Source organism: Chiloscyllium punctatum, chromosome 37, assembly GCF_047496795.1.
Source record: "Chiloscyllium punctatum isolate Juve2018m chromosome 37, sChiPun1.3, whole genome shotgun sequence".
Lineage (NCBI taxonomy): Eukaryota > Metazoa > Chordata > Chondrichthyes > Orectolobiformes > Hemiscylliidae > Chiloscyllium > Chiloscyllium punctatum.
In genome coordinates, this window is record NC_092775.1 from 2136052 (window position 1) to 2162213 (window position 26162).

Consider the following 26162-nt stretch of genomic DNA (forward strand, 5'->3'; position numbering starts at 1 on the left):
CCTAAGCAGTAGTGGAATAATGAATGCTCCATATACTACATAAAGAGACGGGCATAACTGGAAGACTGCAGCTAGCCACGGCCACACCTTTGATGTGAAGAAATGGAGACGAGTTTAAAGAAGAAGTTGCTCCAAGTGAGAATGAGCTCAGCAAGGTGGAGGATGGTGGTGGTGGATGGGGGTGGATTATTTGACCCCCAACCCCATACACACTTCCCCACAAGAAACCTCTGAGAGAGGGGACACTATTGCAAACTGACACATGAGCGCAACAATGACTTTTTCCGACTCTGCATTGCTCATAATTGCTTACTGACAAACTGCTGACACGGATAGCAGCAGCAGACTAGATGTTGCTTTCAGTCTTGCAAAAAACTCATTGGTCTGCAAACTGAGCTCAGTTTCTCCCGCAGACATGATGGAAATCTTTGCGCAATTTGTTACCAATTATTGGCAACTATCGCCTTTAGTTGTTCATAGAATATGACAGCGCCAGCATTTTTGGCCATTTCCAAGTGCTGTTGCAACGGTAGTGGTGAGCGACCACCTTGAACTGCTACAGTTCATTGCTGTAGGTTGAACCACAATGCCATTAGGGAGGGATTGCCAGGACTTTGACCCAGTGACATTGAAGGAATGATAGAATAAATACAAACATATGAATTTGGAGTAGGCTATTGCACCCTTCTAGCCTACTCCACCCTTAAGATCATGACTGATCTGACCGCGGCTTCACAGCCACATTCCTTCCTCCCACATTATATAGATTTCCAAGTCAGGATGGTGAGTCACGTGGAGGGGATCTTCTAGCTCGTGATATTCCCATATATCTGCTGCCCTTATTGTTCTCAGGCAGGGGATGGAAACCTACAGCTCATTATGGATTCGCTCTGTTCTCAAGCTTGATCAAACTTATTTTTCAGCCTTCCAGATAATTAAACGACACCCCCAGAGAAATCCAACAGCAGAAATCACATTGTGATGAAAGACAATTAGTTAGTTTCTTTTTTAAAACTTATTGTATATTTTCTTACATCTACAGAAATAAATATACCCATCTCCGATGTTTTCTTATTACGATTGGTATTTGAATAACAGCACTGTAGCTCATAAAATATTGCATTTTTTGACAACATTTTAAAAAATTCCTCTTCATGCTATCAAAGTTGATTAAGTTTTAGATGGTACATGTAAAAATAATAAAAGCTGGAAAAACGCAGCACATCTGTGGAGAGAACTGGCGTTAACTTCAATTACTAATCCAAATAAGAGTTCCGATGAAAGGTCATCAATCTGAAAAGGTTAACTCTTTCTCTCAACAGGTGTTATCTGTCCTGCTGAGCTCTCCCAGCTTATTTTCTTATTTGATTGCCAGCATCTGCAGTTTATATTGCCTTTGTAAGCAACAGAGATCATGAGTCTGGTATGTGCTGTTGCAGGAGCTTTGTTGAGTTGCTGCAGTGCATCTGGTAGACAGTACACACTGCTGCTCCTGAGTGTGGTGGTGGAGGCAGTGAATGGGAAAGATAGTAGAAGGGGTGCCAATCAAGCTGTTGTTTTCTCCTGGATGGTCATACAGTCTACAGCACAGAAAAAAAGGCCCTCAGTCCATCGAGCCTGTGCCTTGAGAATCTTGAATATCGTCATTCAGGCAAGTGGAGAGTATTCCATCACACTCCTGATTTTAGCCTTATGGACAATCCTTAGGAAGTGAATAGTAACTTACATACTACAGAATGCACAGTCTCTCAAAAACTCACGGTGCCATAGCACATGGTTGGTCCAGTTAAATTTGAATTCGATGGTAACCCTCTAGCATTTCGTTGGTAGGAAATTCAGCAATGAATATCAACTTGAATGCCAAGAGAACAATAAGATTCAGTCTTGTTGGAAATGACCATTAACTTATATGGTACAAATGTTTCTGCATAATCTCAAAGAGAACTGACTTTACAACATTGTTAATCTCTGCCCCATCCCAGTTCAGCTGGAACTTTATTACCTCTAAACTTCTCTAACACTCAGTTGACTCGGGTCCTAAACTTTGCCCTCCACAAACTTCAACTGATTCAAACCTCCACTGCCTGCACCCCATTCGCATTAGGCTTCTCCCTGTGCTTTGTGACCTAAACTGGCCCCAATCAGCATATGCTCGAATCTGAAAATTCTTTTCCATCTTTCCAAACACTTGAAGCCCTCTAACCTGAAAATAAAATATGAATGGGTGAGGAGTTTAGATTAAAATAGATATTTGTGGGCTCGCTCTCAAGTACAAACCTTAACCTCTAGAATGAATGGAACAGTGCAACACTCACCTGTTGTACCAGTTGAAGAGCAGCCAGTTCATTCCTTCCAGCTGGTACTCCCTGAGTTTATTGTCTGCCTTGTATGGTCGTGACAGCTCCAGTTTTTTCCAAGTTTCAGCAGGAGGACGTTCCTGTTTCGAGTAAAGGAAGTACATGTGTGAGGAGTATAATACGAAACAAGTGTCATGGATCACCTTTCTGTGCACAGAACAAGCATCCTGTCAAGAATTGAGGAAAGCACTGTGATAAACAGTTCCATTGTTCTCCGAAATGAAAGTAACACTATGCATGTTAGCAGCTGTATGTGAGAAAGCAGAATTCTCATTCCACAAGCCAACAGCAAAATAGGAAACTGGTTGGTCACAGAAAGACCACGGTCCATCTAGGCAGGGTAACCAGCATCCCTGATTTTAAGGGATCATTCATATTTGAATATTTGAACAGAGAACATAGAACAGTACAGCACAGAACAGGCCCTTCAACCCACGACGTTGTGCTGACCATTGATCCTCATGTATGCACCCTCAAATTTCTGTGACCATATGCATGTCCAGTAGTCTCTTAAATGCCCCCAATGACCTTGCTTCCACAACTGCTGCTGGTAACGCATTCCATGCTCTCACAACTCTCTGTGTCAAGAGCTTGCCTCTGACATCCCCTCTATACTTTCCTCCAAACAGCTTAAAACTACGACCCCTCGTGTTAGCTATTTCTGCCCTGGGAAATAGTCTCTGGCTATCGACTCTACCTTGTATACCTCAATTAGGTCCCCTCTCCTCCTCCTTTTCTCCAATGAAAAACTGAGCTCAGTCAACCTCTCTTCATAATATAAGCCCTCCAGTCCAGGCAGCATCCTGGTAAACCTCCTCTGAACCCTCTCCAAAGCATCCACATCTTTCCTATAATAGGGCGACCAGAACTGGACGCAGTATTCCAGGTGCGGTCTAACCAAAGTTTTATAGAGCTGCAACAAGATCTCACGACTTTTAAACTCAATCCCCCTGTTAATGAAAGCCAAAACACCATATGCTTTCTTAACAACCCTGTCCACTTGGGTGGCCATTTTAAGGGATCTATGTACCTGCACCCCAAGATCCCTCTGTTCCTCCACACTGCCAAGAATCCTATCCCTAATCCTGTACTCATCTTTCAAATTCGACCTTCCAAAATGCATCACTTCACATTTATCCAGGTTGAACTCCATCTGCCACCTCTCAGCCCATCTCTGCATCCTGTCAAGGTCCCGCTGCAGCCTACAGCAGCCCTCTATACTGTCAACGACACCTCCAACCTTTGTGTTGTCTGCAAACTTGCTGACCCATCCTTCAATCCCTTCATCCAAGTCATTAATAAAAATTACAAACAGTAGAGGCCCGAGGACAGAGCCCTGTGGAACACCACTCACCACAGACTTCCAGGCTGAATATTTTCCTTCTACTACCACTCGTTGTCTTCTGTTGGCCAGCCAATTCTGTATCCAGACAGCTAAGTTCCCCCGTATCCCATTCCTCCTGACCTTCTGAATGAGCCTACCATGGGGAACCTTATCAAATGCCTTGCTGAAGTCCATATACACCACATCCACAACTCCACCCTCATCAACTTTTCGAGTCACATCCTCAAAGAACACGATAAGGTTTGTGAGGCATGACTTGCCCCTCAGAAAGCTATGTTGACTGCATTTAATCAAGCCATGCTCTTCCAGATGGTCATAAATCCTATCCCTCAGAATCCTTTCTAACACCTTGCAGACGACAGACGTGAGACTGACTGGTCTGTAATTGCCGGGGATTTCCCTATTTCCTTTCTTGAAGAGAGGAATTACATTTGCCTCTCTCCAGTCCTCAGGTATGACTCCAGTGAAGAGCGAGGATACAGAGATCTTCGCAAGTGGCGAAGCAATTGCATTTCTCGTTTCCTAAAGCAGCCGAGGACAAAGCTGGTCTGGCCCTGGCGACTTGTCAATTTTAATGTTTGACAAAATTTTCAGCACATCAGCTTCCTCGATCTCTATCCATTCCAGCATGCACACCTGCTCTTCAAAGGTTTCATTCACTACAACGTTCGTTTCTCTCGTAAAGACAGAAGCAAAATATTATTCCCATGCTCTGGGTTGTTTGCCATTGGGATGCTGATTGTCCTGCATATTTATAACTTACACTTGCAGCACCCTCCCCAGCTCCCAAATTCTCAGGTTCACCAGCATCTTCATCCCCATTCTCAAACACACCAACCCACCTGCTCTCTCAGGGCCACCGCATCAGTCACTTGGGCCTGCATGCCAGTGTTCCTAAATTTTTTTTCATCAGAAACTTGGTCCTCCCAGTATATAGCTCACCTTTGACCCTCCTGGCAATCACGTTACTTAATGCCGTTATAAATTAATCCAAGTAGTCAATATCAAAGAATTAGTCCACAGCAGAGCCTGGCATGGGCAAGGAAGCCAGCCTTGAAAGGTGAAGAGTGTTGGAAACCACAGATCAAAGGCTCCTCTCTGATTATCAATACTCATTTTAATAAATATTAGTATTTATAAATCAAGAAACATCACAGATCAGAGTGCATTTATTGCTTGAATGTTTTGTTCCCCAGTTCACTAAATTATCTTTTAAACATAATCACGGAACACATAATAACAAGTTACCACTTGCCATTGAAAGATATGATTGTTGGCATATTAATAAGATGCTGTTTCATGATGAAAAATTCCTTTTAAGACAACTTCCAGAAGCAACCAGTACAAATTGATTCTCCATTTCACTGATTCAATGAAATTAATTTTTTTACAAAAGAAGTTGGCCATATCACACACCGCTCAGTACAACTCATCTGCGATTAGGTTGGTTAATAAACATTATTCACATGTATAAATAATAAAGCCAAATATGATTACCAAGTTTGAGACTTCGGGAATGATTTGCAAATCCTCATATTCCTGAATCTTGACTGGGTCAATGTCTTCCACTAGCTCCCAAGTGCTTTCTTCGTAGGGTAGAGAACACCATTTCACCAGGTAATGAGTCACAGGCTTGGAAGACAAAATATCAAATGTTAAACACTGGTCTATTCTCCATTGTACTGGATCACTGATGTGTACCTCAGGTTCATTCACCCAGCTGCTTGGCAAATCCTTCAATGACAAATACTAGGCAATGACCATCTCTAATAAGAGACGATCTGATCTGTCAACTGACACTCAATGATTTTACCATCACTGAATCCCCCACAATGAACATTCTTGGGGTTACCATTGTCCAGAAATTCAATTTGACTTGTCACATTAACACAATGGCTACAAAACCAGGTTGGAAGTTAGGAATACGCAGTGAGTAACTCACCTCCTGACACTTCAAAGCCTGTCCACACCTACAAGGCACAAGTCAGGAGTGTGATGGAATACTCATCACTTGCCTGGATGGGGGCAACTCCAACAACATTCAAGCAGCTTGACACCATCCAGGACAAAGCATCCCGCTGGACTGGTACAACATCCACTTCCTCCACCACCAATGCTCAGTAGCAGCAGTGTGTACCACCTACAGGATGCAGTGCAGAAATTCACCAAAGATCCTTCGACAGCACCTCCCAAACACAGGACCACTCCATCTAGAAGGTCAAGGGCAGCAGATACATGGGAACATCATCCCTGCAAGTTCCCTTCCAAGCCACTCACCGTCCCGACTTGGAAGTATACTGCTGTTACTTCACAGTTGTTGAGTTAAAATCCTGGCATTCCTTCCCCAAGGGCATTGTGGGTCAATGTACAGCAAGTAGCCTGCAGTGGTTTAAGAAGCTAGCTCATCACCACCTTCTCAAGGATAACTAGGAATGGGTAATAAATACTGGCCAGTCAGTGATGTCTATACCCCCAAAGTAAATAAAATAGCCTTTCCAGCAACTTCTATTTTGCTTCCGATTTACAGCATCTGCAGTTCTTTCAGTTTTTAAATGAAAATTTCCTTACACAATAACAATCTATTAATTTCAGTCCTTAAAATCACTGCCCGATTTTGTTTCTAAACAACAAAACTCTAAGTTCACGTCTCCTCTGGGGGAGTCGTCATACTCCTCTGAAATGTTTTGGGTTTGTTTATGTCAAAGGTGCTATACAAGTAAAAATTATTGATAATTTGATGTAGGTATTCAAAATTTGAAGAAAAGTATTTGACAGTGAATGAAGATAAATCTGTTCCAGCTGCACAAGGACCAGTAACAGAATCAGATTTGACATGTAGAAAACAATTTTGGTTTTAAACACAGTGAATTGTTGTGATCTGGAATGCGTGGTCAAAAACAGTGGTGGAAACAGCCCCAACATAACATTCAAGAGGAAACTGGAGAAATACATGATGGGGAAAGAGCAGGAGAATGGAACTGGAAACCTCTTTAAAATGATAGCATGAGCATAATGGCTAAATGGACTCCGTTCCGTGATGGGTCTATGAGGTTGAGTCAGAGCAGGAACCAAGAGTAAGTCACTTCATGTGAGGAAAGAATTTTCCATCACTGTAGTTGATTTCAGACAGTGGGTAGTAATTTCATTATAAATGGATGGTTGTTGATTCACTGGTACATTTTGTGAACTTGGAAACAGCAATTACTTTCTCAAGGCAAATAGAATATATTTCATAGAATGTCTCTATTGTAAACTTCAATGTAAGATACAGTATTAAAAATATTCTAAATTCTCTGAATGTATATATCCTCATTCAAAACAAAAGTGATGACAGGTGTGGTGCAAAATGAAGCTTTGAATTTACTGCATGTTTTGTAGTAATTAAGATACTGCTTTTAACAGCTGTCAAAGAGGTGTGCCATTTCCCTTCATGAGTAGTAGAACTGAACCAGAATGTGGGCTGTCCTGTTTTTCTTGCTTTTCATTTTCTCAAAGACTCTACAGCTAACACAACTTGCATTTACATAGCATCTCAAGTCACTTCACAGGAGCGATATCAAACAATATCATGATACAAGTCCTTTGTTGTCTCTTGTTTCCTCCACCAGAGGAAATAATTTCCCCTCTATCTACCATTTTGAATACTCAATTAGATTACGTCTGAAGCAGCAGGAAAGGGAACCAAGATAATGCCATTACTAACCTCTGAAGTTTCAGCATCTATTGTATGTGCCACATCCAGGATCCTGTCTACTTCAACATAGTCTGGATTAAATGGTTCCTCATCCGGCTAGGAGAAAACACAATTGATATGTAGAGAAGATTTTGTTGGAATATGAATTTAGTCCAGTCACTGTTAATGGGTCATCATCTCCACTACACTATCCAGAGAAACTGATTAGTCACTTTCCAACTTCTTACCTTTTTAACCAAATGCTAATTGAGCAGAAATATTGCTGTGCACTGTTCAATGTATTCAGTTTAGGTTCAGGATAAGCAACCAAAATACAAGTGAAAGTGAGGACTGCAGATTAGAGTACAGTGTGTGGTGTTTGAAAAGCACAGCAGACCAGGCAGCGCCTGACCAGCTGTGATTTTCCAGCACCACACTCTCAAATCAAAATACAGGGCAACTTTGATTATCCAAATGTCGGATTATCTGAACAAGATCCCAAGGTCCCAATGTTTGGGTAAACTGGTTTATCCGAACATTTGGTTATCTGAATATTTGATGATTTAAACATTTGATTATCCAAACAAAATATCCCCGCCCATGTTGTTTGGATAATCGGTGTAGCCCTGTAATACACAATTTGTTAAAAATTCAGGTCGTGTAGTTGTAGTTGTTTATTAATTTACTTTATAGAATAAAGATTCAACATTTCAGGAGTTGGCATTAATTTGTCCTCACTTACAAATTCACCTGAAGTAGGTTCACATTGCTTCAACTGTTGCTTTTGAATAGTTGAATGAGCTGTGAAGGCGAGCAACAATTTTGAACAAATATAAACAGAAGGTTATCGCAGGAAAGCAGCTCCCAATAGTATCTTCAATCTTCATTTCTTTCCAGTTCGCCATTTCTCACTCCTGAAGGCACTGAGCCTGCTCTGCTTTTGAAACAGGGGAAAACCCCACAACAACCACCCCTTCTTGGAAGGGCATAGTGTAACTGCCCAGCCCCTGGAGTGAGGGAGGGGTAACCGAGGCAGACCACACTATGCTGATGACTGACAACAAAACCTGCTCTCCTCTGAAATGAATGAATGATTAAATCCATTGAGACAATTTTTCTGTTTAAAGATGAGGGAGACTCTTGACGCTATGAAATTGCCTCACGTTTATGAATTGTGATTAAGCTGATAGTTTGAAATAATTTCTTTGTAGCGCTCCACCAGTCTGCATGCACACCATGTAGTTATCAGAAGGGACAATAAAAAGGATAGAGAGAACAATCAAAGATGTAGGAGGTGGAGAGGGAAAATTTAAGGGAGAAATTTGAAGGTGGATAATGTTTGTCGTCAGTGAATTTGAGCAGAATATTCCAGAATGCAGGCGGGACTGCAGAACCAGCCAGGAATCTCAGCATCATCTATTACCACACATGTAATATTCTGTGGGAGATTATTTTGTGCTTTTGCTTCTGTTCCAATTAATTGGTGCAGTAAGTATGTAATCTTTAAAAAAAAGTCACTTCCAACATGCACTGATGAGTGAAGAACGAGGATATTTTCAAAGCAAATTTTTAAAATTTGATTGACCACAATTAAAGACTGTCAAATAATTTTTTAAAAGTCTTCACAATTAAAAGTGAAGATAGACAATAGGCAATAGGTGCAGGGGTAGGCCATTCGGCCCTTTGAGCCAGCACCACCATTCATTATGATCATGGCAGATCATCCACAATCAGTATCCTGTTCCTGCCTTATCCCCATAACACTTGATTCCACTATCTTTAAGAGCTCTATCCATCTCTTTCTTGAAAGTATCCAGAGACTTGGCCTCCAATGCCTTCTGCATGACACTGTAATCTTATGCTATAAATCCAATGTCTTATGGTTCTACTCCACAGCCACCTGAAGGAGGAGCCGCGCTCCGAAAGCTAGTGCTTCCAAATAAACCTGTTGGACTATTACTCGGTGTTGTGTAATTTTTAACATGATCCAAGTATTACTGGCCCCATAAACGAAGAAAAAAAATTAAATCTAGTGAAAAATGTTTGATGCTCCTAATCTGACAATGACCCTTCAAGTTCCCAGTTGCCCCATAATGTGCATCAACTATTACACCTCAAGGTGATTCCAAGGTTCACAGGTCTATTATTTAAACATTGAGATAGGTGAAGAGAAGGTCCTGGCTTCTTTAGTTAATTAACACACCTTCCAACTCAAAGATTTCAAACAAACATCAAGGAGTTCTCAGATCACTAACCTCTGGGATGCACTTCTGACCATGAGTGTGTTTGGGAAGAAACATAGTAAATTGGTCTGAACTGCCTTGATACAAACAGAAGCCAATAAGTATGAAAACCCAGACAATGAGGGAAGAGGGCCACAGGAAATGTTGGAGCAATATTCAAAATCAATAAGCCCCACACAGTCAGGAAGAAGAAATCCCATCCAGAATGAGATACAGCCAGAGTGGGTAAATCACTGGGAAATTTGGAGGCAGCGTGGGAAGACAGTGCAAAGAGGAACGAGGTGCTTTCTGCTTTTCTTGGCTCACAGTTGGTATGTTTTTTTTTAAAAACAGAATAAATTGAAATCCAGGATAAGGGACCCAGCACAAGAGAGTGACATCACAGGTAAACTGTAAGTTCATAGTTTGGTTATAGTTGCTAATTTGGCTATTATAGCTTACTTCAGATTAAAGTAAATAGGGTAACTATGTGCAGGCTACAACCCACAACAGCAGCAGGAATTTTTTAAAAATCAAATTAAGAACTAGGTCATTAAAACAGAGATGTTGGGCAAGGCGATGCAAACACACGATCTGACAGCTTGTGGACTCCATTGTGGTTCAGAGTGACCACCTCTGTAGTAAGAGGAGCTCCAGCTCAGAGTTGGTGAGCTCAGAGTCTGAGCTTCAAACACAAACACATCAGGGACGGCAAGTGTTACCTGGATGCTGCGTTTCAGGAGGCAGTCACTACCCTGAACTACCTCAAATTTGGTCAGTCATCAGGGACAGGAGAGCGTGACAAAGCAGGTAGAGGGAGCTGGAGATAGTGCTGAGGAAGCCTCACCCCTTGAGCTTATTTAATAGGTTTCAGGTTCTTGCTCCCTGTGTGGATGAGTGTGGGGGCTGAGGGAGGATGAGCAAACTGACCATGGCACCATGGTACTAGGAGTCAGTAAAGAGAGGGGAGAAAAGGTAAATGTAGTTGTAATCAGGATAGTACAGTCAAGGGAAAAGATCGTTCTGAAGCCAGGTTCTAGAGTTCCGAAGTCTGTGTGGCCTGCCTGGTACCCAGGATCAGAATATCTCATCTGAGATGCAGAGAAACTGAGAGTGGAACAGGAAAGATCCATTTGTCATGGTCCATGTAGATGCCAATGATATACCTAGAAAGAGGTTCTGCTGAGGGAACATGAGCAGTTAGGGACTAAATTAAAAAGCAGAACCAAAAAGGTAATCTCTGGATTACTACCTGGGCCACCAACAAATTGCCACAGGGCAAAAAGAGTGAAAAGCTGAATAGGTCCTTTATACCAGCAACAAACCAGAACTTCAAGAGAGTCAGGGGACAGAGATGAGTGTAGTGGCCTTCACTGAGGACAAGGTGCTGAACAAGTTGAAAGGTTTGAAGGCAGATAAGTCACCCAGAATGGGTAGACTATACCCCAGAGTTCTGAAGGAGGTATGTGGAGGCATTGGTGCTGATTTTTCACAAATGACTGGATTCAGGGAAGATACGAGAGGCCTGGAAAGAGGCTCATGTAATACCCTTGTTTAAAAGGGAGGGAGGCAGAAGACAGGAAACTGTACAACAGTTAGCCTGGCCTTGGTTGTTGGTATGTTATCAGAGTCCATTATTAAAGATAAGATTGTGGAGTACTTGGAAGTGCACAGTAACATAGGGCTGAGTCACCACGGCTTCGTCAAGGGGAAGTTATGCCTGACAAATCTGTTAGAATTATTTGAGGTGGTAACAGGCAATTTAGACAAAGTAGTGTCAGTGGATGTGATCTATTTGAATTTCCAGAAGGCCTTTAATAAGGTGTGTTACAGGATGCTGCTAAAAGCCTATAGTGTTAAGAGGTAAGGTACTGGCATGGATAGGGGATTGGCAGACTGGCAAAAGGCAGAGAATAGGTATAAAGGGGTATTTTACAGGATGGCAGCTGGTGACTAGTGAAATTCTGCAGGGCTCAGTGTTGGAACTACAACCATTCACGTTATACATTACAAGGATAGTGGGCACTGCTTAAATACCAATCTCTTCCAAGCTGGCAAGGATTTCCAAAATGGCGGCGGCAAAGGACATTCCAGCCAGAGCTCATCCAGTTCTTTTCTCTTTTTTTCTCCCACAGCAGGCCCCACGTGGGGTGGAGGAGGGAGAGACAGCAGGCCCCGGGTGGTGGGGGGGGGAGGCAGAGCGAGAGAGAGCGAGAGAGACAGCAGGCCCCAAATGGGGGGGGCAGACAGAAATACAGCTGGGAACCCGGTCAGGCCACTTGGTAGCCCTAATAGGTCTTTCTTTTTAGCTTTATTTCTTAGTTTCCTAACTTATACTAAGTATAGCTTAAAGTAGAGTAACCTTTTTTTTATTTTCTCTATTTTTGTAGCTAATATTTATACCTACATACTCTGTACCTAAGATGTCACTGTTTGCTGCTGACATTGTACATTTTTCACTGTACTCCTGTTCTTTTATAACTTGAGTCCACGTGACAACAAACCTAATTCTATTTCATCTGTTCTGAAGAAGGGTCACCAGAGCCAAAACATTAACTCTGTTTTCTCTCCACAGATGCTGCCAAACCTGCTGAGTTTTTCAGCCATATTGGTTTTTGTTTCAGATTGCAGCATCTGTTGATTCTTGCAGTTTTGTGTTTCGGGAAATTTTCAATTAGTAAGGGGATCAAGGGTCACAGGGAGAAAGCAGGAGAAAGGGGTGGAGAAACATATCAGTCATGATGGAAAGGCAGAACAGGCACGATGGGCTGAATGGCCTAATTCTGCTCCTATGTCTTATGGTCTCATGAAAAACCCATGGCAAAAGCCATTCCCTTCAGCAATTTGACCGCAGTGTCAGCAGCCTTGTGATCGCAAAGACTTCTGCGAAGGTATATGATCAATGTCATTATCCATCAGCTGAATTATCCTCTTTATCTATGAATGTGAAGTATATTCAAATCACCAATCAAACATGGCTATGGGAGCAGATGAATGATGGTCCTCTGCTTGAAAAATACAGCTAACAGCCTTTACTAACAAATAAAGATCCATTCCAGAATGAAGGAAATTGATGTAATTCTATAATCTGAATGCACTCTGAGCATATAGCCTTGTTAAAAAAAAAACAACTAATCTTCTGCCACCCCTTTACCTCAACAAAAAGATTTTTCATCTGGGCCCGTTTGGTCCTGAAACGTTTGATTTTCTGGTGAATCCTTTTGTCTTTCTCCAGCTCCTCCACCGTGGCCCATTTGCAGTGCAGGTAAGAGCTGTAATGTAAAGGAAGATCGTAATTACTGTATGCTGACCAATGAAGCAACTTATCTTCATATAGTCAAACTCTGAGGATATTCTAATGTTTTCTAAAGCCAATGAAGAGTAGACATTAGGGTAAGTAGGAACCTACATTGCCAACATCCCACAAACAGCAAAGCTTGGCAGATAATTGTTTTAATAATGCTGATTTAGGGATAAGTACCGGTAAAACTCTCCTGCTTTTACTGGTCTCCTCAAAGCTGCAAATGGGAACACTGTTTAATATCACATCAAGAAGGCTGCATCTCTAACGTCGTCAGTACTGCATTGGAGTACTGGAGAAAGTGAGGGCTTGGACCCATGACCTTTTGACTCAGCCAAACAGCATGGAACAAAGAACAATACAGCACAGGAGTAGGCCTTTCGGCCCTCCAGGCCTGCGCTGATCAATATCCTCTATCTAACCCTGTCATTTATTTTCTAAGGATCTGTATCTCTCTGCTCCCTGCCCATTCATGTATCTGTCTAGACACATCTTAAATGACATTATCGTGCCAGTCTCTACTACTCCGCTGGCAACACATTCCAGCCACCTACCACCCTCTGCATAAGGGTGGCACAGTGAGTCAGTGGTTAGCTCTGCTGCCTCACAGCGCCAGGGACCCAGGTTTGATTCCAGCCTTGTGTGACTGTCTGTGTGGAGTCTGCACATTCTCCCTGAGTCTGTGTAGATTTCCTCCGGATGCTCCAGTTTCCTCCGACAATCCAAAGATGTGCAGGTCAGGTGAATTGGCCATGGTAAAAGGCTCATAGTGTTCAGGCATGTGGACGTTAGGTGCGTTAGTTAGGGGTAAATACAGGGTAGGGGAATGGTTCTGGGTGGGTCACTCTTAGGAGGGTCGGTGTGACTTGTTGGGCCAAAGGGCCTGTTTCCATACTGTAGGGAATTTAATCTAATAAAGAACTTCCACGCAAATCGCCCTTAAACTTATGCCCTCTCACCTTGAACTCATGACCCCAAATAATTGAGTTGCCCACTCTGGGAAAAAGATTCTCGCTATCCACCCTGCCTATACCTCTCATGACTTTGCAGACTCAACCAGGTCCCCCTCAACTTTCTAATGAAAATAAGCTTAAACTACTTAACCATAGCTAGTGCCCTTCAGACCAAGCAACATCCTGGTGAACCTTCTCTGCACTGTCTCCAAAGTATCCACATCCTTTTGGTAATGTTGCAACCAGAACTGTACACAGTATTCCAAATGCGGCCGAACCAAAGTCTCATACAACTGTAACATGACCTGCCAACTCTTGTACTCAATACCCTGTCTGATGAAGGAAAGCATGCCGTATGCCTTCTTGACCACTCTACTGACCTGCATTGCCACCTTCAGGGTGCAATGGACCTGAACACCCAGACTCTCTACACATCAATTTTCCCCAGGGCTTTTCCATTTAATCTTGAATTGGATCTTCCAAAATACATCACCTCGCATTTGCGTGGACTGAAATCCATCTGCCATTTCTGTGCCCAACTCGCCAATCTATCAATATTCTATATCTATATCTGTATTCTCTGACAATCCCCTTCACTGTCTGCTTCTCCACCATTCTTAGTGTCATCTGTAAACTTGCTAAGCAGACCACCTATACATTCCTCCAGATCATTTATGTATATCACAAACAGCAGTGGTTCCAGCACGGATCTCTGTGGAACACCACTGGTCACAGCTCTCCATTTTGAGAAACTCCCTTCCACTACTACTCTTGTCTCCTGTTGCCCAGCCAGTTCTCTATTGATCCAGATAGTACACCGTGGACCCCACGCAACTTCACTTTCTCCATCAGCCTACCATGGGGAACCTTATCAAACACCTTACTGAAGTCCATGTATATATAACATCTACAGCCTTCCCTCATCAATCAACTTTGTCACTCCCTCAAAGAATTCTATTAAGTTGGTAAGACATGAACTTCCTTGCACAATACCATGTTGCGCATTACTGATAAGCCCATTTTCTTCCAAATGGGAATAGATCCTATGCCTCAGTATCTTCTCCATCAGCTTCCCTCCCACTGACAAAGAATGTGACACTGGAAAAGCAGGAGAATTGACCTTTTAGGCATAAACCTTTCATCAGGAATTCCTGCTGAAGGGCTTATGTACAAAACATCGATTAGCCTGCTCCTCTGATGCTGCCTGACCAGCTGTACTTTTCCAGCACCACACTCTTCAACTCTGATCTCCAGCATCTGCAGTCCTCACTTTCTCCTAGTTGATTATATCCCTACGACTGACATCAGGCTCACCGGTCTATAATCATCTGGATTATCCCTGCTACCCTTCTTAAACAAGTGGACAACATTAGCAATCCTCCAGTCCTCCGGGACCTCTCCTGTGTTCAAGGATGCTGCAAAGATATCTGTTAAAACCCCAGCTATTTCCTCTCTCCCATCCCTCAGTAACCTGGGATAGATCCTATCAGGCCTGGGGCCTTGTTCACCATAATGCCTTTTACAATACCCAACACTTCCTCCCTCCTGCCTGTCTTCATTTAATCCATGTCCTTAATGAGATCCCTTTCTAAATTTTGATCTCTGGATGATTATCCATTACAAATACTAGGTTGACTGGCTTACCAGCTGATTCATTTCACAGGGTCTTTCACAGGGAAATAAACCCTTGGATCCAACTAGTCCATGCTGACCAAGATCCCAAACTAAACTAGTCCCACTTGCCTGCATTTGGCCCATATCCCTCCAAATCCATCCTAGCCATTCACATATCAAAGTGTCTTTTTGATGTTGTAGCTGTACCTGGATCCATCACTCTGTCTGGCAGTTCATTCCACACACTAACTGCTCTCTTGTGTTGAAAAAAAATATTGCGCCTCTTGTCCTTTTTAAATATTTGTCCCCTCACATTAAAAACATGCCCCCTAGTTTTGAATTCCCTCACCTCAGGGAAACGAAACCACCTGATGAAGGAGTGTCACTCCAAAAGCTCGTGCTTCCAAATAAACCTGTTGGACTATAACTTGGTGTTGTGTGATTTTTAACATTGTCCACCCAAGTAATCCAACACCGGCACCTGCAAATCTTGGCTATTCACTTTATCTATGCCCCTCTTGATATTATAAACCTCTATAAGGTCACCTCTCAACTTCCTATACTCCAGTGAAAAAAATCTCAGCATATTTTTATAACTCAAACCCTCCATTCCCAGCAACATCCTAGTAAATCTTTTCTGAACTCTGCAACTTAATAATATCCTCCCTTTAGCTCTATCACTAGGTCAAGGCTAACAGTGAATACAACTCCCTCGTGTTCTCATACAGAACAGTAAAGGTTTGCCCAAACCATTCTGAGGGAGTTGTAACAGCATGTCACAACATGGATATTGACTCTGTTTCTACAGCATAAGCACTTACCAATGGTGCAATGCGATCAACTAACTCACTCCCAAAAATTGTACAAATGTAACTGCCTTCCAGGGAAAAATCTCATTTCAGCATTTATACCTTGAAGCTATTAATCAAGAACACAAAGTGATTTTTAAAAAATCCGTTAGCAAGCTATGGAGATCTTGGTGAATCAATGAAATGCGTTTCTGTCCTTCAGTAGTCCTGAGTTGTCGGAGTGGAAAAACCTATGCAAATCACTAGGCCTTGGTGATATTACAAAGCAAAAGACATCATTTGAAAAGACCCTGTGAAATGAATCAGCTAGTAAGCCAGTCTACCTAGTATTTGTAATGGATAATCATCCAGAGACCAAAATGAAGACAGGAATTTCATTAAGAACATGGGTTTAATGAAGACAGTCAGAGTGAAGAACAAGAAAAAACAACAAGAACAATACAGCACAGGAATAGGCCATTTGGCCCTCTAGGTCTGTGCCGCCACATTCTGCCCTTCCGTGCTAAAACGGTCTTCACTTACAGGATCCGCATCCCTCCATTCCTTTCCTATTCATGTATTCGTCCAGGTGCTTCTTCAATGCTGCTATTGTACCTGCTCCCACCACCTCTTATGGCAACACATTCCAGGCACTCGCCTCCCTTTGTGAGAAAAACTTGCCTCACACACATCTTTTGAACGAAGGCAAGCATGCCAAAGGTTTTTTTTAAACTACCTTATCTACCGTTCGCCGAGCTGGGAATTTGTGTTGCAGACATTTCGTCCCCTGTCTAGGTGACATCCTTAGTGCTTGGGAGCCTCCTGTGAAGCTCTTCTTTGATCCTTCCTCCGGCATTTATAGTGGTTTGAATCTGCCGCTTCTGGTTATCAGTTCCAGCTGTCCATTGCAGTGGCCGGTGTATTGGGTCCAGGTCGATGTATGGTAATGTGGCTAGTCCTTTGGGTTGCGGCATGTCCTTGTTCTGTTGTCTTTCCCTTAGGAATCTGTTGATGAAATTGCACGGGTATCCGTTTTTGGCGAATACATTGTAAAGGTGTTCTTCTTCCTCTTTTTGCAGTTCTGGTGAACTGCAGTGTGTTGTGGCCCTTTTGAATAGTGTCTTGATGCAACTTCGTTTGTGTGTGTTGGGGTGGTTGCTTTCGTAGTTTAGGACTTGGTCTGTGTGTGTGGCTTTCCTGTATACCTTTGTGGCGAATTCTCTGTACCATGAAGAACAATGTATTCATCAAAAACGAATACCTCCGCAATTTCGTCAACAGATGCCTAAGGGAAAGACAACGGAACAAGGACATGCCGCAACCCAAAGGACTAGCCACACTACCATACATCAGGAGCATTTCTGAACTGACAGCCAGACTACTGCGACCACTAGGACTCATAACAGCACACAAACCAACAGCCACTCTCAGACAACAACTCACCAGAACGAAGGACCCGAAACCCAGCATGAGCAAAACCAATGTAGTGTACAAAATCCCATGCAAGGACTGCACAAAACACTACATAGGACAAACAGGAAGACAGCTAACGATCCGCATCCATGAACACCAACTAGCCACGAAACGACATGACCAGCTATCCTTAGTAGCCACACACGCAGATGACAAGCAACATAAATTCGACTGGGATAACACTACTATTATAGGACAAGCCAAACAGAGAACAGCCAGGGAATTCCTAGAGGCATGGCACTCATCCACAGATTCTACCAACAAACACATCGACCTGGACCCAATATACCGGCCACTGCAGTGGACAGCTGGAACTGACAACCGGAAGCAGCAGATTCAAACCACTACAAATGCTGGAGGAAAGATCACAGAAGCGCTTCACAGGAGGCTCCCAAGCACTGAGGATGTCACCTAGACAGGGGACGAAACGTCTGCAACACAAATTCCCAGCTCAGCGAACAGAACCACAACAACGAGCACCCAAGCTACAAATCTTCTCACAAACTTTGAACCTTATCTACCTGCTATAAAATGAAAATCACATTTGACTGATGTGAAGTTGTATGGTGGGATGCACAAATACACCATGCATTCATTAAGGAAATGCAGCGGACTTCACTGGTGTATTGGGAATGGTGCGTATGGGTTTTCAAAAAGATATACAGACATTTTCTGGAATACAAGGTCATCACTCATGAGACGACTACATATGTGCACATGCATACGCCTGTGTATGTACGTGCACCCTTCAAATGTACGTGAACCAGTTCAGAAAACTGAGAAGAAAATCAAGAATGTAAGAAAGCTTTACAGGGAATAAAGAATAAAATTAAACAACATTAAATCAGAAAATAATCACTTAGACTGCATTGAGGACAGATTGACATCTGTCCAAAAGCAATGTGGTCCAAGTTTGACAAGGCCATTGAGGATGTAGAGCACATTCACTAATATCATTGCAGGAAACAGGTTTTAATTTGTGATGTGATGAGCCATCCTATGCATCACTTCACCATTCATCCCTGACTCACAATGGGATCAACATGCACCATTTATAAGGTGCACTGCAATAATTCACAACACCCCTTTGACTTCACCTTCCAAACCAATGATCCTTACCTTATAGAGGGACAAGGGGATACATCAGGATACCACACCCCTCCAATTCACACACCATCCTGACTTAGAACCATATCATTGTTCTTTCATTATCACTGGGTCAAAAATCCTGAAACACCCTCTGAACAAATAGCGAGTGTTCCTACAAGGCATAAAATGCAATGTTTCAAGGTGGCAAATAGAGATGAGCAATAAATGCTGGCCTCACAAATGATACCCACATCCCATCAACAAATAAACAGTTCCATTTGTGAAGACAACTCGGAACCAATCTTTTGTAGATGTATTGTGCAATGAAGCTGGGTTAGTTCAATATTAGGTAAATGCTTTGTATCTGCCTTCTCTAAATATGAGAAATTATATACCTAAAATCAAAGATAACCAAGGGACTGAAGAATGAGGAAACTAAAGTGGATAATAAAGTATTGGAGAAATAGAAGGGACTAAAATCAGAAATTATCCCACCTGACAGCCAGCCTCCTAGAGTTCTAGAAGAGACCGTTGGAGGTGGATGCACTAGTTATATTTTTTTAATGACCTAAGTTCTGGAATAGATTAGAAGTGAGCCAACCTAACGTTCATTATTCAAGAAAGGAAAGAGAGAAAAATAAAACAGGACCACAGGCTAGTTAGCCTGACAGTCATTTTCAGGAGAATGCTGGAATCTAATATGAAGGAAGATTTAATGGAATTTTGTCATGTAAAATTTCAAACTGTTATGACATGGAGTAAACCCCTCTGCTAATTTAAACCCGACAGACAGAGAAGCTCACCTCGAACCATAATCTGTTAAATTTCGAGAGGCAAAGAACTATCCTAGATTTCACTATTTAAAGTAAAAATTAACAATTTTATTCTTTAAGTCCAACAGAGAAAATTAAAACAACAACTATTTACAACTCCTTTCTCTTAAACCTACCTTTTATCCCCCAGTCTACAACACTGATCTGATAAAAAAAATTAAGATTTATTTTTTAAAAAAATCACGTTTCAAAACCAGTCAGCTTTGTCGATTTTCCTCTGTAGATTTTCTTGGGTCGTCTCTTCTTTGGTCTTCTGCTACACAACTTTTCTCACGGACAGGTAGAACACAGAACATTACAGCGCAGTACAGGCCCTTTGGCTCTCGATGTTGTGCCGCCCTGAGAAACCAATCTGAAGACAATCTAACCTACACTATTCCATTCTCATCCATATGCCTATCCAATGATCATTTAAATGCCCTTAAAGTTGACGAGTCTAATAAAGTTTCAGGCAGTGGGTTCTACGCCCCTACTACTCTCTGAGTAAAGAAACTACCTCTGACATCTGTCCTCGATCTATCACCCCTCAGTTTAAAGCTTTTCCCCCATGTGCTAGCCATCTGAGGAAAAAGGCTCTCACTATCCACCCTATCTAAACTTCTGATTATCTTATGTGCCTCAATTACGTCACCTCTCAACCTTGTTCTCACAAACGAAAACAGCCTCAAGTCCTTCAGCGTTTCCTAAGACCTTCCCTCCATACCAGACAAAATCCGAATAAATTTCCTCTGAACCCTTTCCAAAGACTCCACATCCGTCCTATAATGCGGTGACCAGAACTGCATGTAACTCCAAGTGCAACCGCACCAGTGTTTTGTACAGCTGCAACATGACCTCATGGCTCCAAAACTCAGTACCCCAACCCAAAAAAAGCTAACACATTGTATGCCTTCTTAACAACCCTATCAACCTGGGTGGCAACTTTCAAGGATCTATGTACCTGGAGACAGAGATCTCTCTGCTCATCTACACTACCAAGAACCTTACCATTAGCCCAGTACTCTGCATTCATGTTACTCCTTCCAAAGTGAATCACCTCATCCTTTTCCGCATTAAACTCCATTTGCTACTTCTCAGCCCAAATCTGCAGCTTATCTATGTCTCTCAGTAGCCTGCAACATCCTTCATCACTATTCACAATTCCACTGACCTTAATGTCATCTGTAAATTTACTAACCCATCCTTGTACACCCTCATCCAGATCGTTTATAAAAATGACAAACATTGGACCCAAAACAGATCCTTGCAGTATCCCACTAGTAACTGAACTCCAGGATGAATATTTCCCATCAACCACCACCCTCTGTCTTCTTTCAATTCGATAATTTCTGATCCAAACTGTTAAATCACCCTCAATCCCATGCTGCTGTATTTTCTGCAATAGTCTTACTGAAATCCATTTACACCACATCAACTGCTTTACCCTCATCCACCGGTCACCTTCTCAAAGAACTCAATAAGGTTTGTGAGGCATGACCTACCCTTCACAAAACTGTTGACTATCCATAATCAACTTATTCCTGTCCAGATGATTATAAATCCTATCTCTTATAACCTTTTCCAACACTTTACCCATAACCAAAGCAAGACTCAGAGGTCTATAATTTCCAGGGTTGTCTCTACTCCCCTTCTTGAACATGGGAACAAAATTTGCTATCCTCCAGTCTTCTGGCGCTATTCCTGTAGACAATGACGTCAAAAGTCAAGCCAAAGGCTTGGCAAGTTTTGGTTAAATTTTAAATCAGGCAGGTTGACTCTGGTGAAGACAATGCCCTGATAAATGAGCCAGTAGATAGTTGTTAAGTTGAATTACACTGTATACTAGAAGCTGCACATTCAATATGCAGGGCCCTGTTCTTTGCAAACTGAAAAAATGTGTACACACGTTTCACATGTTCTATCCCTGAAGGACATAGCTGTGAGAACAGATCTGATAGGTGGTGAGAGAGACCAACAAGTGGGAAAGATCTTCTTGATCTCACCCTCACCAATCTAGCTGCCTCAGGTGCATCAATAACAGGTACGAATTACAGCAATTCTGAAGAAGTTATCCCATCATGTTACCTGGGATGGCCACCACTCTAAATTGGACAGACTTTGAACTGATCTAGCAACTCCAAACTAGGTGTCCATGAGGCACAGTGGGCCATTTGCAGCAACAGAATTGTACTCAACTACAATTTGCAATCTCATGCAACAATCTTTAGCTTGAAGTGTGGAGCAGACGAGAGATCTTGGTTCCTTCTGGAGGTCACCATTATCAAAGATACGAGTCTTCAGCAAATTTAATAATTTCTTAATCTCCACGGGATTAAGAAATGGGTGAATTCGATGGCTAATACAAAGGCTAAAGGGCCAGAAAGCATTCCAGCAATAGTACAGAAGACTTGCCCCAGAAGCTGAATTAGACCAACTTTATAAATACTATAAGCAAAAATGAGGAGTGCAAATACTGGAGATTTGAGTTGAGAGTGTGGTGCTGGAAAAACACAGCAGGTCTGGCAGCATCCAAGGAGCAGGAAAGGCAAAAGCCCTCCATCAGGAATACTGTGGTTAGAAATGGGTCAAATCTGTCAAATTCTGCAATGAATTCACTTCCAGTTTCCACAACACCTGTCCATCATTATAAGGTACAAAGTGGCTCAGTGGTTAACACTGCTGCCTCACAGTGCCAGGGCCCTGGGATCAACTGCAACCTTGAGTGACTGTGTGGAATTTGAACATTCTCCCAGTGTTTGCGTGAGTTTCTACCAGGTGCTCCAGTTTCCTTCAATAGTCCACAGATGTGTAGGCTAGGGTGGATTGGCCAGGCTAAATTGCTCCATAATGTCCAGGGTTGTGCAGGCTAGGTGGGTTAGCCATGGTAATGTGGGATTATGGATATAGATTAGATTAGATTAGATTAGATTAGATTACTTACAGCGTGGAAACAGGCCCTTCGGCCCAACAAGTCCACACCGCCCCGCCGAAGCGTAACCCACCCATACCCCTACATCTACATCTACATCTACCCCTTACCTAACACTACGGACAACTTAGCACGGCCAATTCACCTGACCTGCACATCTTTGGACTGTGGGAGGAAACCGGAGCACCCGGAGGAAACCCACGCAGACACGGGGAGAACGTGCAAACTCCACACAGTCAGTCGCCTGAGGCGGGAATTGAACCCGGGTCTCCGGCGCTGCGAGGCAGCAGTGCTAACCACTGTGCCACCGTGAGGATGAGGGTGTGGGTCTGGATGGGATGGTCCTTAAAGGATTGGTGCCAAATGGCCTCTACCTGCACTATAGGTATTCTATGATTCTAAATCAAAAATAGGATGGAATACTCCCTATTGTCTCCAACACTTCAGTTTTGCTTTATCCAGAAGGAAGCAGCCCATTTTATTGGCACTGCATACACCATCTTGAATATCCACATCTTTCACCACCAATATACAATGGCAGCAGCGTAAGATGCACCACAGTAACTCACAAGGGCTTTCTACCAGTTCCTTCCAAACCCCTGACCTCTACCATCAAGCCAGTAGATACATGGAACACCTCCACCTGCAAGTTCTTCTCCAGGTCTCTCAGCATCCTGACTTAAGACTCTATCGCTGTTCTTTCACTGTCACTGGATTAAAATCCTGGCTCTCCCTTTCTAACAGCACTGGGTATTCTTCCACCCAAGGACTGTAGTGGTTTAAGTCAGCAGTTAACCACTGCCTTCTCCAGTGCAGTTAGGGATGAGCAATAAACACCAACTTTAACACTGATACCCATACTCTCAAACAAGTACAAAAACACTTATATGTAGAATCACTGGAAGCAGGCTATTCAGCCCATTGAGTCCACAGTGACCCTCCAAAGAGCATCCCACCCAGACCCACCTCCCCTACCCCTGTAACCCTACATTCCCACAATTAGTCCACTTAATCGACACATCCCTGGGCATTATGAGCAATTTGGCACTGCCAATCCACCTAATGCGCTCATGTTTGCTGGTCATACATGGCTAGGTAGGAATACAAGCTGTGAGGAGGACATAAAGGCTACAAAGAAGGTAAGTAAGTGGGCAAGGTAGCGCATGCAATTTAAGCTTGAGAAACATGAGGTTATTCAGGGATATGTTGGGTTCCAAGTGATCGATTGTGTTAGGGGACTCTTTAGACAGAGGCACAGACAGATGTTTCTGCAGCCAATACCGAAAAATTAGAATGGTGTACTGCCTCTCTGGTGCCAAGATCAAGGATTCCCCAGAGAGGGTGCAGAATGTTCTCAAAGGGGACAGGGACCAGCAGAAGGTCATTGTACACATTGATACCAATGACATAGGAAGGGAAAAGGATGAGATTCTGAGGGGAGAATATAAAGAGTGACGCAGGAATTTAAAAAGGAGGTCCTCGATGGTAGCAATATCTGGATTACTCCCAGTGCTATGAGCTAGTGAGGGTAGGAATAGAAGGACAGAGCAGATGACTACATGGCTGAGGAGTTGGTGTATGGGAGAAGGATTCACATTTTTGGATCATTGGAATTTATTCTGGAATAGAAGTGACCTGCAGAAGAAGGTCTGATTGCACCTGGCAGGGAGATTGGATAGAGTATGGTCAGGAGGATTTAAATTAGTTGCAGGGTTGGAGGGCTGCTGACCCCAGGGAGATACAAAGGAAAGAGATCAATCTGACACTGGTAGAATTGAGACTACAAGCGAGTTAAACAGTCAGGAACAAAGCAGAGAACAAGGTAAGTCTCATAAATTAAATTGCACTTATTTCAATGCAAGGGGCCTAACAGGGAAGGCAGATGGACTCAAGGCATGGTTAGGAACATGGGTCTGAGATATCACAGCAATTACAGAATCATGGCTCAGGCATGGACAGGACTGCTAGCTTAATGTTCCAGGATACAAATGCTACAGGAAGGACAGAAAGGGAGGCAAGAGAGGAGGGGGAGTGGCACTTTTGATAAGGGATAGCATTACAGCTGTACTGTGGGAGGATATTCCCGGAAATACATCCAGGGAAGTTATTTGGGTGGAACTGAGAAATACAAAAAGGATGATCACCTTATTGGGATTGAATTATACACCCCCTAACAGCCAGTGGGAAATTGAGAATCAAATTAGTAAGGGGATCTCAGCTATCTGTAAGAAAAATAGGGTAGTTATGGTAGGGGATTTTAACTTTCCAAACATCGACTGGGACTGTCATAGTGTTAAGAGTTTAGGTGAAGAGGAATTTGTTAAGTGTGTACAAGACAATTTTCTGATTCAGTATGTGGATGTACCTACTAGAGCAAAACAACTCTTGGGAAATAAGGCAGGGCAGGTGACTGAGGTGTCGGGGAAGGGTGGGGGGTGGGGGGAAGCACTTTGGGGCCAGCAACCATATTTCTATTAGTTTTAAAATAGTGATGGAAAAGAATAGACCTAACAGTTAAAGTTTAAATCAGAGGAAGGCTAACTTTGGTGGTATTACGCAAGAATCTTCAAACGCTGATTGGGGGCAGAATTTCGCAGGTAAAGGGACGGCTGAAAAATGGGAAGCCTTCAGAAATGAGATAACGAGAATCCAGAGAAAGTATATTCTTGTCAGGGTGAAAGGGAAGGCCGGTAGGTATAGGGAATGCTGGATGACTAAAGAAATTGAGGGTTTGGTTAAGAAAAAGAAGGAAGCATATGCAAGGTATAGACAGGATAGATCAAGTGAATTCTTAGAAGAGTGAAAGGAAGTAGGAGTATACTTAAGAGGGAAATCAGGGCAAAAAGGGGACATGAGATAGCTTTGGCAAATAGAATTAAGGAGAATCCAAAGGGTTTTTACAAATACCTTAAGGACAAAAGGGTAACTAGGGAGAGAATAGAAAGATCAGCAAGGCGGCCTTTGTGTGGAACCGCAGAAAATGGGGAGATACTAAATGGGTATTTTGCATCACTGCGTTTACTGTGGAAAAGGACATGGAAGATATAGACTGTAGGGAAATAGATAGTGACACCTTGAAAAATGTCCATATTACAGAGGAGGAAGTACTGGATGTCTTGAAACGCATAAAGGTGGATAGATCCACAGGACCTGATCAGGTGTACCCTAGAACTCTGTGGGAAGTTAGGAAAGTGATTGCTGAGATATTTGTATCATCAATAGTCATAGGTGAGGTGCCGGAAGACTGGAGGTTGGCTAACATGGTGCCACTGTTTAAGAAAGGTGGTAAGGACAAGCCAAGGAACTAGAGACAGTGAGCCTGACGTCAGTGGTGGGCAAGTTGTTGGAGGGAATCCTGAGGGAGAGGACGTACATGTATTTGGAAAGGCAAGGACTGATCAGGGATAATCAACATGGCTTTGTGCGTGGAAAATCATGTCTCACAAATTTGACTGAGTTTTTTTAAAAAGTAACAAAGAGGATTGATGAGGGCAGAGTGGTGAATTTGATCTATATGGACTTCAGTGAGGCATTCAACAAGATTCTCCATGAGAGACTGGTTAGCAAGGTTAGATCTCACGGAATACAGGGAGAACTAGCTATTTG

The 26162-nt window shown here is 42.7% G+C and overlaps 1 protein-coding gene across 6 annotated transcripts in view; it reads right to left on the minus strand.

Moving 5' to 3' along the window:
• chd6 (chromodomain helicase DNA binding protein 6) overlaps positions 1–26162 on the minus strand; it is a 255925-nt gene that overhangs the window by 96563 nt on the left and 133200 nt on the right. For all 6 annotated transcript variants that reach the window (XM_072556108.1, XM_072556107.1, XM_072556109.1 and 3 more), the window contains 4 exons: positions 12752–12869; positions 7406–7492; positions 5200–5334; positions 2316–2437 (listed from right to left, as the gene is read on the minus strand). In XM_072556108.1, coding sequence (XP_072412209.1) covers positions 2316–2437; positions 5200–5334; positions 7406–7492; positions 12752–12869 — 462 coding nt within the window. The remainder of the gene's footprint in view (positions 1–2315; positions 2438–5199; positions 5335–7405; positions 7493–12751; positions 12870–26162) is intronic.